Genomic DNA, 18,727 nt, shown 5'->3' on the forward strand with positions numbered 1-18,727 from the left:
TGTGGGCAACTGTCCAGGGTGCCTGGGACGGGGGGTGTCATGGTCAACCCTCCCCCACCAACCATCTCAAAGCCCCTTTAACTGGGCCTGGAATTGTGGAGAAGCAGGGCTGGGAGTGCCCTAGCTGGTTTCTGCTCTGCACTAGGCTCCAGATGCTAATCCTAGCCAGGCAGGGGAGGGACAAAGCTTCCTCTTCACAGGCTGCTCCCCGGGCTGGGTCAGGCCCACCTTTGAACCTCCCCAGGATGCAGGAAGCTCTGCATCCCTGTCCTTCTGCTTCCTGCCTCCATCGCTTCCCAGCCTGGAGATGAGAAGGTCACTGTATGAGGAGCTGCCTAGCCATCTTCCCAGCCCCCAGGCAAAATGGCATTGTGGGTGCCAAAATACAAATTTGTCCAGCGTGCTATTTTTCCTCAGGCCAGCCCAGTCATGGGACCAGGATTTGGGACATATTGAACAAGAAAAGCATGTTATATGGTCAGCACATATTCCCCTCTTTTTGTTAACTTGAAATATTATCATGCATCTTATTAGTAGTGTGCATGTCCTGCTGCCTTGAAGCTTGTTGGTAAATCTAGTAAACAGAATTTGATTAAAATTGATAATGTAAATGTATGCCTTTAAATACTAGGTTCTTGCCTCCGGTGCCTCCTGCTGTCAGTATGTTTTCAGAAATGATAGCAGCTGCATTTTCCATTGCTGTGGTCGCTTATGCTATCGCTGTGTCCGTGGCAAAAGTCTATGCAACGAAACATGACTATGCTATTGATGGAAACCAGGTATATGAAATGCAGTTAATTTAAAAACTAATTAAATGTAATTTGTGCATGAAGGATGCTTATATGTCCAAACTGGCGGAGGCGGAAAAGTATAGAGTACTAGAACTGGAAGGGACCTTGAGAGGTATACAGATTGATCAGACACTAGCGAAACTCTGATATGTGAAATTAATTAAGCTGTTTGAAAAAGCAGATGAGATAGGATCATGCGATATAGTGATACATAGAGGAGATTGGTGTGAACTACCTAAGGGTATGTCTACACTACCCTCCTATTTCGAAATAGGAGGGTAATGTAGGCATACCGCAATTGCAAATGAAGCCCGGGATTTGAATTTCCCGGGCTTCATTTGCATAAGCGGGGCGCCGCCATTTTTTAATCCCCGCTCGTTCGAACCCCGTGCCGCGCGGCTTTCACGCGGCACGAACTAGGTAGTTCGAACTAGGCTTCCTAGTTCGAACTACTGTTACTCCTCATTCCACGAGGAGTAACGGTAGTTTGAACTAGGAAGCCTAGTTCGAACTACCTAGTTCGTGCCGCGTGTAGCCGCGCGGCACGGGGTTCGAACGAGCGGGGATTTAAAAATGGCGGTGCCCCGCTTATGCAAATGAAGCCCGGGAAGTTCAAATCCCGGGCTTCATTTGCAAGTGCGGTATGCCTACATTACCCCGCTAGTTCAAACTAGCGGGGTAGTGTAGACATACCCTAAGATACTGAGCCAGTGCCTTAGTCCTAGTTATTCTCCTCTGTGTTTTTCCAGTGACATCAAAGCACTGAAAGCTGTTCTCAAGAGGCAATTAGGGATATCCATTACGTGGGGAGGAGGATACCATGCCAACATTATTCTGCCTGATTCTGTTTCTTTGCCTAAAGAGTGTTCTGAGGCGGGTTGGTGATAAGGAGGGGGACAGTGCTGGGCTGAGGGAGCAGTACCTGAAAGACTGCTCCGTCCAACATAAGGTTACACTCAGTCAACTGGCTCACACTATTGTTTTAACTATATCTATTTCTGAACCGATTTGGTTATAGTGTGACAAAAATTGTGTCAATAAACCATGTGGTTGCTCAGACTGTCTCTATTCCTGGGATATAAGGGAAGTGAAGAAATGGCTTAGAGCTACCTTTGTCGTCTCCTCCTCTATCCATTCTGAACATCTATTGCATCCTTGGAATATGGGGGAAAGTTGTTTTCACTACACAAAATGAACTAAGCTTGTTGTTTAACTGGTCTTTCTATCCTTTAGCACTAATGAACAATGCCCTAGTTACAATGTATCTGATTTGAGAAATATTTTTATGGATCATGTAACTGAATTAGCCCTCTTAACATGTGCATTATGAGTGGAGACTCCTCTGTGTTGGCCATTGTGTGTCCTGAAGCTATAATACGCAATGTTCACATTGGGAAACTTTAAATTAAGGTTGTCTAACATGTCCTCACTTTCAGTTTAATGAGGCTAAATGGGTAGTACAGCTGCTTGTACTGTTTTCAGCATTCAACCAGCACTACCTTATTCCAGAAGACATTAGGTAGCGATTACAGTAGCTGAATGATTGGTAATCAAACAAAATTATATTCCTTCTAGTACTTAACATTATGCCTGGAAAACATTCAGTAACAGAAAGTCCTAGAAAGAAAGCTAGATTACTATACTAGTCTACTTAAAATAGATGAGTGAAAAATAATAGCATAAAAACAAGCAATGAAAGAAGGTTTAAAGGAGTATCAGTTACCTTCTTTCATCAGTGATAATTTATTTTCATAGATTCATAGCTTTTCAAACCTAACAACAGTAGCAGTCAGTGATCTATTTTGAAGATCTTCCAGAACAAAGTTGTATCAAAATCTGTGTGGATCATCTAGGTCTCTTTTATTTAATGACCTGGCTTCCATAGCCTACTCTGGTATTAAAACTTTTGCATCCATAAGGGCTAGTCTAAACACATTTTTGAACTGATGTAACAATATTGGTTTAGAAACCATTATCTTTAATTCTGCATGGATGCAATTATACTGGTATAAATGGTTTTATTGAGAGAGCCTATACATTTATGGAATTAATCTATATTAACATAGGCATCATCATACTGGTATGACTGTCTCCACTGAGAGGGATTGCAACAATGTAACTATATTGTTTTTTAGAATGATGTAATTAAATCAGTAAAAAATACTGTGTGCGGACCACCAGCTCTAAAACACTTAATAGTAGCTTTTTGTAATGAATCCAGTATTTTGTGGATGCCTACTGTATTTCTCACTTTACAGATTCCTATAAGGAAATCTTAACTTTGCTGTGCAAGTGACATCTTAAAGAATCTACATTTTATATCATCATCTAATCTTCTTCTAGGAATTTATTGCCTTTGGGGTCAGCAATGTGTTTGCAGGAGCTTTTTCTTGTTTTGTTGCAACCACAGCTCTGTCGCGTACTGCTGTCCAGGAAAGCACTGGTGGGAAGACCCAGGTAATGGGCGTATTTTACTATTAATTGTAAAGATATTTCAGTTTAATATTGCATAGGAAAAGGACTACTCAGAGGGATAACGATAACAATGAAATGCTTGTGAATATGACCCTGGATGGACTGACAGCAGAATTTGAACCCAAGCCATTCAGTGCTAAACACATGAAATGCTACTGCTGAAACTGAAGACCTCAGTATTGCAACTGGCACCTGTGACACTCAGAAACTTCTTATGTCTACTCTAGAGGGAGACAATGACTTTCTTAGTGTATGTTACTCTTTACATCTGGGGTGGGCAATAAGAGGCTCGCAGCTGGACACAGTTGCCAGGGTTAGCTCCTGATGGGCTGCCAGACACTTTATTTACCTGAGCGTCCACATGCATGGCCACTCACAGCTCCTTTTGGCCATGGTTCACTGTTGCCAGCCAGGGGGAGCTGTGGAGAATGGCTCAGGGAAATAAAGCATCTGGTGACCTGCCATAAGCTAACCCTGGAGAACCACGTCCAACCAGAGGGCTACTTATTGTCCATCTGTGCTTTACATAATAAACATCTATAAATTGTTTATTTAATAGGAGCATTATTCATAGGGGAAGTAGCAAATAGTGTGGATTTCCTCCTTTCCTCCTTTTTTGTGTATGGTATACATGTGGGCTGCTGAGACTTCACACTTTATATAGATTGTTTCTGGATTCGGCCATGTATGCTTACACATAATAAAATGTTAACCAGTCTTCTTGTTTACAAAGAAAAATAAAATATGCCAGTATATGCATTATGCATTGTGAGTCTGAAAACAGAGCAGAGAGTCTAACCGTACTTATTTCATATCAACACTACTATCTTCTTTGCAGGTTGCTAGCATGATCTCAGCTGGGATTGTACTGATTTCCATTGTGGCTCTGGGGAAATTGCTAGAGCCCTTACAGAAGGTATGTTGCTTCTTCTACCCAGCACACAATCATCCCTGCACCGTTTAGGCCAGATGCTCAGATGCTGTAAATTGGAATAGCAGCTCCATTTGGTGCTGTACCGATTTATACCAGCTGACTATTTGGCTGATAGTGTATGGTTTGAATTTTATTTCATAACCAGAACATTGACCAAAAAAATTACACAGTGTGATCTCTCTTCTGAATAACCCAGTTTTCATAATCTCTCTTTGCAGTCTGTGTTGGCAGCTGTTGTCATTGCTAACTTGAAAGGGATGTTCATGCAGGTGTTTGATGTTCCTCGTTTGTGGAGACAGAATAAGGCAGATGCTGTAAGTCATTTACTTTTCTTCTTTGAGTGTTGGTTTGTGTCAGTTCCATGCTAAGGTATGTATGTGCCCCTGGAGCTCTGCACTCATGTGCTGGTATATAGGGTGCCGCTGGCCCCACACCCTCTCAGTTCCTTCTTACAGCCCTTGATGTTTGCAGGAATGTCTCTTGCACTTGCAAGGTCCCAGTAACATAGGAACTAGGTTTTGTACCTGGGGTCCTGGCTATTGGCACCTAACCTACGGGCTCTCGCTGTAGGCCCTGTCCTGGCTACCAGCTCCTCTCCTAGCCCAGTTGTAGCTACCAGCTGGCCTTGCATCTGAGGGCTCCCCTGCTGACTTGGAGTCTTGGCTTCTGGGCCCAAGTCTCAGCTGCTGGTTCTGCACCAAGGGTCTTGGCTTTTCTCATCTGTGGTTCCAGCCTTGGCCACCTTACTGCAGCTGGAAATGGTGAACCGCAGCCAATGGGAGCTATGAGGCTCTGTGGCTATGGACACTTAGATAAACAAAGCATTGCAGACCCTTCAGCAGCTTATCTGGGTTGGCCTATGAACCAACTTTGAAAGCCACTGATCTAGGCTCCTAGTCCTGTTTGGGACCTCAGCAACAATGCAACTGGCATCAGAGGCCAGATCCTAGTATGGAAACATAAAACTGCCCTAAAGCAAGCATATACAGCCAGTGAAAATGTTTCCCTGTTTAGGAGGCACTTGTAGCAGCTTGTATATCACACTCATTCCTAGTCTCCCATTGGAAAGGGCATAGAGGGAAGGGATATGTCTTCAGGGAAGGGTGTCTCTGCATATTGGCCATCTTGCTGTTAACAAGTAGCAAAGTTTAGAGCTGCCTTCTAATTCAACCAGCTGAGAAATGGAGGAATGTAAAGATGGCTTGAAGTCACTTTTACCACCCCACCCTGGTCTTTTGCTGACCAGTTTGGATGGATGAGAGAATCGGCCCCTTATATTCAGGTTCTGAACCAATATGTAACTGTGACAGGGTTTGACTCATCACTATGGTGCCTCCTGGGGTACATCTACAGAGCAGTGTTATTTCAGAATGTCAGTCATTCCAAAATAATGTATTGTCCATCTACACAGCAAGCCCATTATTTCAAAATAAATTTGAAATAAAGGGCTTCTTACTCCAATTTCTGTAACCCTCATTGTATGAGGAGTAAGGGATGTCGGAGGAGGAGTGCTCTATTTTGAAATAAGTGCTATGTAGATGTGCCCAAATTTAAAACAAGCTATTTCGACTTACGCTATGCAATTAGTGTAGCTCAAGTTGCGTAGCTTATTTTGAGTTTAGCCCTCCTGTATTGACGTACCTCTGCTCACTGCTACAGGGATTAGCTCTTCTCACCAGTGCACCCTTTTCTGGTGGTGCCTTGTCACCATCACCTCTGCTCTGGCACCCATCTCACTCCCAGGATTAAGGCCCCCTTTTCAGTGACACAGCCCTTCAGCTGTGCAACACTGTTTCCTCCCTTCCATAGTCCCTCAGTCCAGCCACTTTCTCAGTGATGAGTGAGGGCAGGGGGACTCAGGTCCAGCCAATACTTTGGGTCCCAGACCAGGGACCCTGTAGATGTCATGGCCACCACTTGCTACATCCACTGTCACTCCTCTGTGGATCTCCCTGGGCCATTTCCCTGCGGCCCCAGCACCCTCTTTGCCCTTGCCTCAGGACCTCAGCCCAGCATACAGGGGGGAAACTGTTCTAGATTTGATCCTAACAAATAGGGAGGAACTGGTTGAGAATTTGAAAGTGGAAGGCAGCTTGGGTGAAAGTGATCATGAAATCATAGAATTCACAATTCTAAGGAAGGGTAGAAGGGAGAACAGCAAAATAAAGACAATGGATTTCGGGAAGGCGGATTTTGGTAAGCTCAGAGAGCTGATAGGTAAGGTCCCATGGGAATCAAGACTGAGGGGAAAAACAAATGAGGAGAGTTGGCAGTTTTCAAAGGGACATTGTTAAGGGCCCAAAAGCAAGCTATTCCGATGTGTAGGAAAGATAGAAAATATGGCAAAAGATGGCCTTGGCTTAACCACAAGATCTTGCATGATCTAAAAATAAAAAAGGAGTCATATAAAAAATGGAAAGTAGGACAAATTACAAAGGATGAATATAGGCAAACAACACAGGAATGCAGGGGCAAGATTAGAATGGCAAAGGCACAAAATGAGCTCAAACTAGCTACAGGAATAAAGGGAAACAAGAAGACTTTTTAGAAATACATTAGAAGCAAGAGGAAGACCAAGTACAGGGTAGGCCCACTGCTCAGTGAGGAGGGAGAAACAGTAACAGGAAACTTGGAAATGGCAGAGATGTTTAATGACTTCTTTGTTTCGGTCTTCACCGAGAAGTCTGATGAAGGAATGTCTAACAGTGAACGCTAGTGGGAAGGGAGTAGGTTTAGAAGATAAAATAAAAAAAGAACAAGTTAAAAATCACTTAGAAAAGTTAGATGCCTGCAAGTCACCAGGGCCTGATGAAATGCATCCTAGAATACTCAAGGAGCTGATAGAGGAGGTATCTGAGCCTCTAGCTATCATCTTTGGAAAATCATGGGAGACAGGAGAGATTCCAGAAGACTGGAAAAGGGCAAATATAGTTCCCATCTATAAAAAGGGAAATAAAAACCCAGGAAACTACAGATCAGTTAGTTCAACTTCTGTGCCAGGGAAGATAATGGAGCAAATAATTAAGGAAATCATCTGCAAACACTTGGAAGATTGTAAGGTGATAGAGAACAGCCAGCTTGGATTTGTAAAGAACAAATCATGTCAAACCAATCTGATAGCTTTCTTTGATAGGATAACGAGTCTTGTGGATAAGGGAGAAGCGGTGGATGTGGTATACCTAGACTTTAGTAAGGCATTTGATACGGTCTCACATGATATTCTTATCAATAAACTAGATGGGGCTACTATAAGGTGAGTGCATAACTGGCTGGATAACCGTACTCAGAGAATAGTTATTAATGGTTCTCAATCCTGCTGGAAAGGTATAACAAATGGGGTTCCGTAAGGGTCTGTTTTGGGACCGGCTCTTCAATATCCTCATTGACGATTTAGATATTGGCATAGAAAGTATGCTTATTAAGTTTGCAGATGATACCAAGCTGGGAGGGGTTGCAACTGCTTTGGAGGATAGGGTCATCATTCAAAATGATCTGGACAAATTGGAGAAATGGTCTGAGGTAAACAGGATGAAGTTTAATAAAGACAAATGTAAAGTGCTCCACTTAGGAAGGAACAATCAGTTTCACACACGTAGAATGGGAAGCGACTGTCTAGGAAGGAGTACGGCAGAAAGGGATCTAGGGGTTATAGTGGACCACAAGCTAAATATGAGTCAACAGTGTGATACTGTTGCAAAAAAAGCAAAAATGATTCTGGGATGCATTAACAGGGGTGTTGTGAGCAAGACACAAGAAAGTCATTCTTCTGCTCTACTCTGCACTGGTTAGGCCTCAGTTGGAGTATTGTGTCCAGTTCGGGGAACCACATTTCAAGAAAGATGTGGAGAAATTGGAGAAGGTCCAGAGAAGAGCAACAAGAATGATTAAAGGTCTAGAGAACATGACCTATGAAGGAAGGCTGAAAGAATTGTGTTTTTTTAGCTTAGAAAAGAAAAGATTGAGGGGGGACATGATAGCTGTTTTCAGATATCTAAAAGGGTGTCATAAGGAGGAGGGAGAAAACTTGTTCATCTTGGCCTCTGAGGATAGAACAAGAAGCAATTGGCTTAAACTGCAACAAGGGAGGTTTAGGACGTTAGGAAAAAGTTCCTAACTGTCAGGGTGGTTAAACACTGGAATAAATTGCCCAGGGAGGTTGTGGAATCTCCATCTGTGGAGATATTTAAGAGTAGGTTAGATAAATGTCTATCAGGGATAGTCTAGACCAGGCATGTCCAAAGTCTGGCCCGTGGGCCAATTGCGGCCCGTGTTCCGGTTTAATACGGCCCCCCAGGTAATTTGGCAATATCTATCTTTTATGGCCCACAACAAATCCATATGTATTGAGATGAATACATTGTAAAATCTCAGTTAATGTCAGTTGGTCTAAATCAGTTATAAATATATTTGGACACAACATGTATACTTGGTGTTATGTTCCTGTTCATATTTTTTGAACTTAAAAGTTGACAGACAACCTTTATTACCAATAATATGTAATGTACTTTACAATGTTCCTGACATATATTTCAGCTTCCTGGATTTTTTTTTTCATCTGGCCTTCAGATATGAAAGGCAGAGTGATTTAACACCTGTTTAGATTTGTCATCCATGTGATGAAATGAAAAGTATGCCGTTTGCAATAAACTTTGCATAAAATAGTTAATTTGCATTTAATTTTAATGGTTCAAAGAATGTCAGGCAAAATGGTCGGCCCTCACGCATGTTCACTTCATCAAATCTGGCCCTCGTTGAAAAAAGTTTGGACACCCCTGGTCTAGACAGTACTTGGTCCTGCCACGAGGGCAGGGGACTGGACTCAATGACCTCTCGATGTCCCTTCCAGTCTTAGTATTCTATGATTCTATATTCCAGCACCCTGCCAAGAGCTTCCTTTCACTCCTTGTGTTTCTACCTGCAGCACTGCTCTGGCAAGGCAGCCAGTCTTCCTTCCTTCTCAAGCTCCAGGGAGTGACTGAAACAGCTCTGTGGCACTGGCTTTCTTATATGGGCCTGGAAAGCCCTGATTGGCTGCTCCTTCTGGCCCTTCTGTGATTGGCTGCCTCCTGCACAGCCTCCATAGAGCTCTATTAACTCCTGAGAGCCCAGCGCGTGGCAGATGTTGCCCTGTCACAGTAACCAGTCCCCAAATGTTGCTGTATACCCTGCAATAGCAACATTAGTACGCACCACACCTGGACCAATAGCATCACAGTCCTCACCATATATACTTATTTTTTCTTGCTTAGAGCAGGAATAGTCTGTGCTGGAATGAGTGTATGGGAACCTTTACTGTATCAAGATATGTATGCACAATTACCTCTAGTCTATGCCTACAGACCTCTAAATCTTATCTTAGGGCATCCCTCATATATCTTATTGGAGTTTGTGGAGAGGCCCTCAGTGTGTTTGAGGGAATCAGAGATTACATGGAAAGAATCCTCTCCACACAGTCTCTTATATGCAAAGATTTTCTCATGAATGCCTATGAGCAGTTTCCTGGCTGTATCCCAAATTCCATGCCCAGTTTTTATTCAGTCCTTTTCCTGGGTAAAAATTCCATTGACTTCCATAGGAGCTGATAGCACTCAGCACCTCACAATGTTGAGTCCAATGGGAGGTACTGAGCTAGGACTGAGTAAGGAGTTCAAACATTAGCCCAATTGGATGGTTTTACCTCAGTCAGCAGTACAGACTTCAAAATGTGTCATCCTTCCAACCCTTTGTTTATGTGAAAATACCCACTTGTGACACAGATCCTTCTATCAGCAATAAGTGGGAGCCTTCTTTTGCCACTACATGTTTAAGGGCAGACTGCAATCCTACATTAAATTAGGTTCTTGAGAAAATGCATTGCTTCAAATTCGTAAAGTTAACAAAAAGAGCTGCTGTTGAAGAGAAGTAAAGACCATGGCAAATTGTATCTTCTTTAACTCTACAAGAGTACCTGCTAGATTCTGTTGCCTTAGAAAAGCATGATAATTTATTGCCAGAAAACCAAATATGAATTGTAAACAAAACAAAGATGGGCAAAACTGCTTGGAAATAAAGGAAGAGCTTAATATAGAAGCCAGCCAATGGTTTTGGTATTTTGACCATCTTCAAGCTTAAGTTCTGTTGTTGTTGTTCTTATTTGGTGTAGTAAATCTCTGCTGTGCTCAGCCATTATTTTCAATTTTTAATTCAGAAACACTGTGTTTGTTCTTTTCTTTCTAGATGATCTGGATTTTTACATGTGTGGCAGCCATCATTCTGGGGCTTGATTTGGGGTTGCTTGCTGGCCTTGTGTTTGGATTACTGACAGTTGTGGTGAGAGTTCAGTTGTAAGTAACACAAAAACAGCAGGATCAGTTAGCAGAGGCAGTGGAATTAGGTGTGCTGTGAGTCCTGCCAGGGGCTGAGGCAGTACCCTCAGCATCTCTAGTTCGGGCTTCTGTGGGTGGGAGGTGCTGGGGGGGGGAGGGGAAAAGCTGATTTCCAGGGCCTGCTGAACAGCTGATCAGTGGGGCCCACCAAACAGCTGATGGGATGGTGGGTGCTGAATACCCACTATTTGTTTTCCCAGGCATGCTCCAGCCCCAGAGCATTCTTGAAGTCCGCACCTATGAGTTATCCCATGTTATGAGTTGCTCAATGTTTATTTTATACCATGTTTTCTTTTTATTTTTGTTAGTCCCTCATGGGGTAACCTTGGGAACATCCCTGGCACAGATCTCTATAAGAATGTCAAGGAATACAAAAGTGTAAGTGTTTCTGGCTGGTTATTTTCCAAATGGCAGACTGCAAGCCAAAGTGAGGTACAGAGTTCTACCTTGCAGCCTGTGGCTGCTCTCACCTTTAACATGAAAGTGCAGCTCCTGAAGATAATGGGTCTTAGAGAGCATAAAGCCTTCCATCTGGAGCCAAGTGGTCAGATCACATTGCATGCAAGAAACTACAGTTTCTGGGAGCTAAACCTTTGTACTAAAATGAAGGTAGCTAGTATCAGCTCCTTTTTATTCATATTAGGTGCCTACTTGGATTCTTGGTAAGTTATGAAACTGATGCTTTATTAGGCTAAGTTTAGGTACTGCAGCTGATTAGGTAAATGTAATACATGCTTGACCTTGAAATTATTTTGATAATAGGTTGTTGAACCAGAAGGAGTGAAAATTCTCAGATTTTCCAGTCCTATTTTTTATGCTAATATAGATGGATTGAAAAGCAGCCTGAAATCCACAGTAAGTAATCTGTGATGATTTTGGAGGTTTACTATTTAATTGGCTGTGGAATTTCTACAGCTGTTTGTCTCTAGATAAAACAAAAATAATTTTGATAACTTGGTTCTTCTTTCTCCAGGTGGGATTTGATGCAGTTCGAGTGTATAACAAAAGGCTCAAAGCACTCAGGATGATACAGAAACTGATCAAGAAGGGAAAATTAAAAGCAACTAAGGTAAAGTTTATTTTTTCCTTCTCTTTGTTAAAAATTACTGTCACGGTTAATATGTATAAAATCAGGCAAGTTGGCTTTGTTTTGATTAACATACATGGAAGCTTCCATGTATTCTACAGGCAGTCCCCGACTTACGCGGATCCGACTTATGTCGGATTCGCACTTACGAACCGGGCTTTCTCGCCCCGGAGCTCACAGGCAGCGGTCAGCCACCTCGACCTCCGGGGCGAGAAAAGCTGCTCCCGGTGCCCCTGGTCTGCTGGGGACCGTCTCCAGCAGACCAGGGGCATCGGAAGCAAAGCCGCAGCCCCGGCGGGTTTGCTCGCGGTGCCCCTGGTCTGCTGGAGACGGTTCCCAGCAGACCAGGGGCACCGCGAGCAAACCAGTGGCAGCGGCGGGGTCCCCCGCTTCTGAGGCTTTGCTCTGGCAAAGCCTCAGAAGCGCAGGGACCCCGCCGCGGCTGCGGATTTGCTCCCGGTGCCCCTGGTCTGCTGGGGACTGTCTCCAGCAAACCAGGGGCACCGGGAGCAAAGCAGTCCCGCGCCAGAGCAAAGCTTCAGAGGCGAGGCACCCCCCGCTGCCGCTTTGCTCCCTGTGTCCCTGGTCTGCTGGGGGGGGGGGGCGCAGCTAGTGTGCCCCCCCCAGCAGACCAGGCTTTTGTTGTGGACCCTGGGGCAGAGCAGCTGGGGCGCTGCCGGTTGGTCCCGCAGCGCCGCTCTGGGCACTACTGGACCAACCCGGCAGCACCCCAGCTGCTCTGCCCCAGGCGTCCTGATTCAGCCGCTGCTGGTCAGTTTCAGCAGCGGCTGAATCAGGACTCCTGGGGCAGAGCAGCTGGGGTGCTTCTGGGTTGGTCCAGTAGCGCCGAGCAGCGGTGCTACTGGAGCAACCCAGCAGCACCCCAGCTGCTCTGCCCCAGACGTCCCCAAGTCAGCCGTTGCTGAAACTGACCAGCGCTGACTACAGGAAGCCCGAGGCACAGTTGCTCTGCCCCGGGCTTCCTGGAATCAGCTGCTGATCAGTTTCAGCAGCAGCTGACTTGGGGTTCTTAAGTTGAATCTGTATGTAAGTAAGAACTGGCGGTCAGTTTCAGCAGCAGCTGAATCTGGACGCCAGTTCCGACTTACATACAGATTCAACTTAAGAACAAACCTACAGTCCCTATCTTGTACGTAACCCGGGGACTGCCTGTATTTTTAAAATAAAGAAGAGAGAATTTTGACAGATCACTGTTATAGAAGTAGGGACCCTACATGGGACTTGGGAAGCTAAGGAAAAAAACCATTCATTAGGCAGCCAGAGACAACTGCATTTGGTAATCAGTGCTGGTGTAGCAAAGAGAATGTCTAGTTGTGTTCCCAGAAGGTGGCAACATTCACCCAAAAGATTGCCGATTGCTCTGTGTTAGATGTTCAACAAGGCTAGATTAATATATTTCTTAATGGAGTCCCTATAACATAAAAATATAATTAGAAAGGCCAAAAAATAATTTGCAGAACAGCTAGCCAAAGACTCAAAAGCTAGCAGCGATTTTTTTAAAGAGCATCAGAAGCAGGAAGCTTGTTAAACAACCAGTACGGCTACTGGTTGATCAAGATGCTAATGGGGCACTCAAGGAAGTTAAGGCCATTGTGGAGAAACTAAATCAATTCTTTGCATCAGTCATCATGGCTGAGGATGTGAGGGAAATTCCCAAACCTGAGGTGTTCTTTTTAGGTGGCATATTTGAGAAACTGTCCCAGATTGAGATGTCAGTAGTGGCAGTTTTGGAACAAATTGATAATTACACAGTAAAAACTTTAAAAAACAACCAATAGTCTAGTAGCACCTTAAAGACTAACAAAACATGTAGATGGTATCATGAGCTTTTGTGGGCACAACCTACTCCTGTCATCTGAAGAAGTGGGTTGTGCCTACAAAAGCTCAGATACCATCTACATGTTTTGTTAAGGTGCTACTAGACTATTTGTTGTTTTTTAAGTTTTTCCTGTTATAGACTAACTTGACTACCCCTCTGAAGCAATTAAACAGTAATAAGTCACCAGGACCATATGGCATTCATCTAAGAGTTCTCAAGGAACTCAAATGTGAAACTGAAGAATCACTAACTATGGTATGTAATCTATCATTTAAACTGGCTTCTGTACCAGATGATTGGAAGATAGCTAATGTGATACCAATTTTTAAAAAAGGATCAAGAGGCAAACATAGCAATTATAGACTGGTATGCTTAACTTCAGTACTGGGCAAATTTTTTGAAACTAAAGAACACAATTATCAGACACATACATGAACACAATCTGTTGGGAAGGAGTCAACATGGTTTCTGTAAAGGGAAATTATGTCTCACTAATATACTGGAATTCTCTGAGGGGGTCAACAAGCATATGAACAAGGGGATCTAATGGACCCTAAGTGTGTTTACATTCAGGGGACCTGGCAGGATTTCTGGGCCCCTGGGCAATGTGGGAATGGGGGGCGGGTTTGTGCTCCCAGAATGGGTGCAGCCTCAGGCAGAGGGAGAGGGTCTGTGACAGCCAGACCACAGCACTGCCCTGATGGCACGGTGCTAAGGTTACCAGATGATTTAAAAAAATTACCGGACATACTTGATCTCAGATGGGGAGGGAGGTGGCTGGGAGGGGAGCAGGCTGGCCGGGAGGAGGTCAGGGGGAACAGGGCTGGCCGGCGTGGAGTGGAGCTGGCCGGGAGGGAGTTGGGGGGAGTGGGGCTGGCTGGGGGGGAACTGGACAGCAGGGAGTGGGGCTGGCCAGAGGGGGTCGGGGAAAGCGGGGCTGGCTGGTGGGGGGGACCAGGTGGGGAACCAGCCAGCGGAGAGCGGGGCTGGCACGGGTGCACGCAGATCCCGGGGTGCTGCCTGTCCCATACCTCCCGGCTCTCTCATCCCCTCCTCTCTACTGTGTAGTTGTACCAGCCAGGCACTACCAGCCAGGCACTACGCAACTACGTAAAGATACTTAAGATAATAATAAAACTTACTTAATTAGAAAATACCGGACATTTATACGTCTGGTATTTTCTCAATTTGTTTCCCGGACAGAAAGCTCAAATACTGGTCTATCCGGTTCAAAACCAGACACCTGGCAAGCCTACATGGTGCCTCATCCCCCCAGTCCTCAGAGCCAGCCTGAACATGTGGGATGGCTCTACAGCACAGAATGCAGCACTCCCGTGGCAATTCTAAAGGGGCTGGAGCTCATGGCCACTGTTGTCATAGTAGCGGCGGCGGCGGCTGGGAGCCCCGGATCCATCAGAATTGCCACGCCCTGGAGCAGTTGCTCCCTTCACTCTTCCCCATCTTCGTCAGCGGTCTGCTTAGATTTTCAGATAGCCTTTGACAAGATCTAAGTAAAGTAAGCAGAGTAAGCTCTGATGGGATAACAGGGAAGGTCTTCTAACAGATCAGTAACTGGTTAAAAGCTAGGAAACAAACAGTAGGAATAAATGGCCAGTTTGCAGCATGAAAGTAAATAGTGGTGTCCCCTAGGGGTCTGTATTGGGACCAATACTGTTTAATATATTTATAAATGATCTGGAAAAAGGGGTAAATAGTGAAGTGGTAAAGTTTGCAGATGATACAAAACCACTCAAGATAACGAAGTCCAAAGCAGACTGCAAAGAATGACAAAGAGAACTCACAAAACTGGGTGGCTGTGCAACAAAATGGCCAGATGAAATTCAGTGTTGATAAATGCTCATTGAAAAACATAATCCCAACTCTACATATAAAATGATGAGGTCTAAAGTTGCCGTTACCCTTCAAGAAAGAAATTTTGGAGTCATTGTGGATAGTCCTCTGAAAACATCCACTCAAGAAAACAAACATGCAATTTAACGTTGTGTCAGTATTAGTGAAAATCCCTTACACCAGGCTCCTTATATCTTGTCCCCCATATTCAGAAGAATTGCATTGGTTTCCTGCAGATGGGGCCTTCCACTGCTGCTTAAATGGGGGACAACATTTATCCTGATAAGTATAAATTGGCCATTTATATCATGTAATTTATCCTGCTAAGTATAAATTGGCCATTTATATCATGTAGGGCTTATGTTAAGTGTCCAAATGTGAACTGTAGGGGTGCGTCTACACAATAGGGGTAGCTCAAAATAAGACACGCAATTTGAGTTACGCAAATTGCATATCTTATTTTGATTTTATTTCAAAATAGTTTATTTCGTAGTTTGGCACTGTCTACACAGCACCAAGTTTCGAAATAACCTACTATTCTGAAATGTCCCTTACTCCTTGCGGAATGAGGTTTACAGGGATGTTGGACTAGTGAGCCTGAAATAACGGGCTTGCTGTGAAGATGCAGGATAGCTATTTCGGGATACTCTGGTATTCTAAAATAGCGTTGCAGCATAGACGTAGCCCAAATGTCCTATTGAAAGATCCCACATTTGAAGGTTGGGAGCAGGTGCCAGTTTTTGCCAGAAGGAGGCAGACACTATACTGTAGGATGTTAAGTTTGTATTTCCTTTCAGGTTTATATGATGAAATGTTCAATTAAGTGACAATAACACTTGACCCTAGGATTGTCATTTTAGCAAATGCAATAAATATAATTCAAAAATAAATATGTAAGTCCTAAGGATTCTATAGGGCGAGGTTCTCAAGTGGAAGCTCGTGCATTGTTTTCCCACAAGACTCTCTTCCCTTAATGAATAAAAAAATCAGGAGATAAAAGATACTGTATGAAAGGAGAGTCATAATCTTGTCATAGTATTGTTATAATTTTGTTTCTATTTAAGTCATGGGATGCAGGATCAGTCATTTGTGAAGAAATGAGGGGGAAAGGCTTCCACTGCTATTCCTGACACCTAAAATCTTATGGAAAAGTTCCAAAATCATTGTTCCTGATGAAATGATATATCACTTATATTATCTGCTCGGATTAGAATGGCATCATCAGTGATTCTGGGGTAACCAATGAAGCTTTTGAGCCTGATGAAGATCTTGATGATCCTGAAGATCTTAAAATTCCAACCAAAGAAGTAGAGATTCAAGTGGACTGGAATTCAGAACTCCCGGTCAAAGTCAGTGTCCCCAGAGTGCCTATCCACAGTCTCATTTTTGACTTTGGAGGTGTGTCATTCTTGGATGTTGTAGCTGTGAGGACAATGAGAATGGTAAGTCTTTTATTGTTGTTTTGTTTTCTGGTATTCTGTCTAAAAAAATCTAGTCATTGATATGTTAATTTAGGACAGGTTAGCTGAAATTAATTTTGAGTTTCCCAGGCTGTGTCTACATTGGGACCCTTTTCCGGAAAAGGGATGCTAATGAGACCAGTCAGAATTGCAAATGCCGCGGGGGATTTAAATATCCCCCGCGGCATTTGCATGAACATGGCTGCCGCTTTTTTCCGGCTTGGGGTTTTGCCGGAGAAAAGCGCCAGTCTAGACGGGAACTTGCGGAAAATAAACCCTTTTCCGGAAGATCCCTTATTCCTTGAAAGTAGGAATAAGGGATCTTCCGGAAAAGGCTTTATTTTCCGCAAGCTCCCGTTTAGACTGGCGCTTTTCTCCGGCAAAGCCCCGAGCCGGAAAAAAGCGGCAGCCATGTTCATGCAAATGCCGCGGGGGATATTTGCAATTCCGACTGGTCTCATTAGTATCCCTTTTCCGGAAAAGGGTGCCAATGTAGACACAGCCCCAATGTAGACACAGCCCCAGTGTATGTTGGTTTGGGACACAACTTTAACATTTCTGTAACAACAGGTAGATTTTGGTCTATTTATAAATTAATTTAAAATCTGTAATAAAAATAGTATTAAGGTTGTAAATACAAACACGTAAATATTAGAACAGAGGTTTCCAGCTGCTGGGCCATGGCCCAGTACTGGGCTGCAGAGCGCTAGCTGCTGTGCAACAGTGGCTCTGGGGGCTGGAGAAGCTGCGAGGCGGGCAGCAGGCAGTTGCTCCGGCGGCTGGAGCCAATAGGAGCCATGTGGTAAGCAGCAGGTGGCTGCTCTGGCAACCGGGGCTGGAGGATCCATGTGGCGGGTGGCAGATGGCTGTTCTGGTGGTTGGTATTGGAGTCACTGTGTGGCAGGTGGTGGCAGCTCCGGTGGCTGGATCTGGGGCTGCTCTGTCCCAAAGCCTTCAGGGAAGACGAGTTCTCCCCAGAATCGGGGCAGGCAGGCAGCAAAGGTGCCGTTAGAATTTTCTCCACATCCCTGTGAGTTAATTCATTCCAGTAAATCATCCAAAATAATTTGTAGCAAATATGAATTTTCTGTGTAAACTTCTCCCTGGCTACACAGGAGTATCTCTGCCAAAAGGGCTCCCTAATTCTGCTGACAGGAGACAAGAAAGCAGCTGGGGAATAAACAGGCTCTAGGGCAGTGGTCTCCAATATTTTTACACCCAAGATCACTTTTTAAATGACAGAACAAGCCAAGATCTACCGCCCCATCCTTCCCCCAAGACCCTGTCCCTTCCTTGAAGCCCTGCCCTCCCTCTCTGTTCTCCTCTTCTCCATCACTTGCTATCCCCAACCTTTATACTGCTGCTTTTTTCCCCCCAATTCTTCTGAAGGAAGAGGTTTTTCCAACATTTGGCCTGTCTAGACTGGACCAAGTGTCAGAAAAACCCCTTCTTTTGGAAGCCCCCTTATTCCTCCCCACCCTTGTTACAGCCCTGCTGTGCAGCATAGCCAGATGCCTGGGAAAGAGGCTGGCTGGGAAGGGGTGGCAGCAGTAGCCCATTCCCTAACTGGGCTTGGCTTCTGGGGCAGGGATGAAGCAGGCCAGGATGTGGGAGAGAGCTCTGGCTTGGCTGGCTGCTGTCCCCAGAAGCTGAACCTTGGCAAGTGACAGACATGGCCTGCTCTCCTAGCAGCTGGAAGAGGTTCTGGTTCCACCCATTCCACTCTCTGCGTAGGCTAGCTGCTGGGAGGGGAATTAGCCCCTCATGCTGCCATTGCACATTGCCTCATGGCAATCAGCTTTGCCTATAATTATCAAAGACTGGCCACTGAAAGACAAAGCATACTGGAAGGTAGATGGGACTTTGCACCTGACAATTCCTATATTCCTATGAACGAAAGAACATGTGATTTGGGATTGTGATG

The 18,727-nt window shown here is 44.5% G+C and overlaps 1 protein-coding gene across 2 annotated transcripts in view; it reads left to right on the forward strand.

The window, feature by feature from the left end:
- The window catches only part of SLC26A4 (solute carrier family 26 member 4), a 44,505-nt gene that overhangs the window by 20,569 nt on the left and 5,209 nt on the right, over positions 1–18,727 (forward strand). For both annotated transcript variants that reach the window (XM_014572171.4, XM_025183249.3), the window contains exons 9-17: positions 632–779; positions 3,135–3,248; positions 4,105–4,182; positions 4,419–4,514; positions 10,417–10,523; positions 10,874–10,943; positions 11,328–11,420; positions 11,539–11,634; positions 16,555–16,785. In XM_014572171.4, coding sequence (XP_014427657.2) covers positions 632–779; positions 3,135–3,248; positions 4,105–4,182; positions 4,419–4,514; positions 10,417–10,523; positions 10,874–10,943; positions 11,328–11,420; positions 11,539–11,634; positions 16,555–16,785 — 1,033 coding nt within the window. The remainder of the gene's footprint in view (positions 1–631; positions 780–3,134; positions 3,249–4,104; positions 4,183–4,418; positions 4,515–10,416; positions 10,524–10,873; positions 10,944–11,327; positions 11,421–11,538; positions 11,635–16,554; positions 16,786–18,727) is intronic.

Source organism: Pelodiscus sinensis, chromosome 1 (genome assembly GCF_052426305.1).
Source record: "Pelodiscus sinensis isolate ZL-2025 chromosome 1, ASM5242630v1, whole genome shotgun sequence".
Lineage (NCBI taxonomy): Eukaryota > Metazoa > Chordata > Testudines > Trionychidae > Pelodiscus > Pelodiscus sinensis.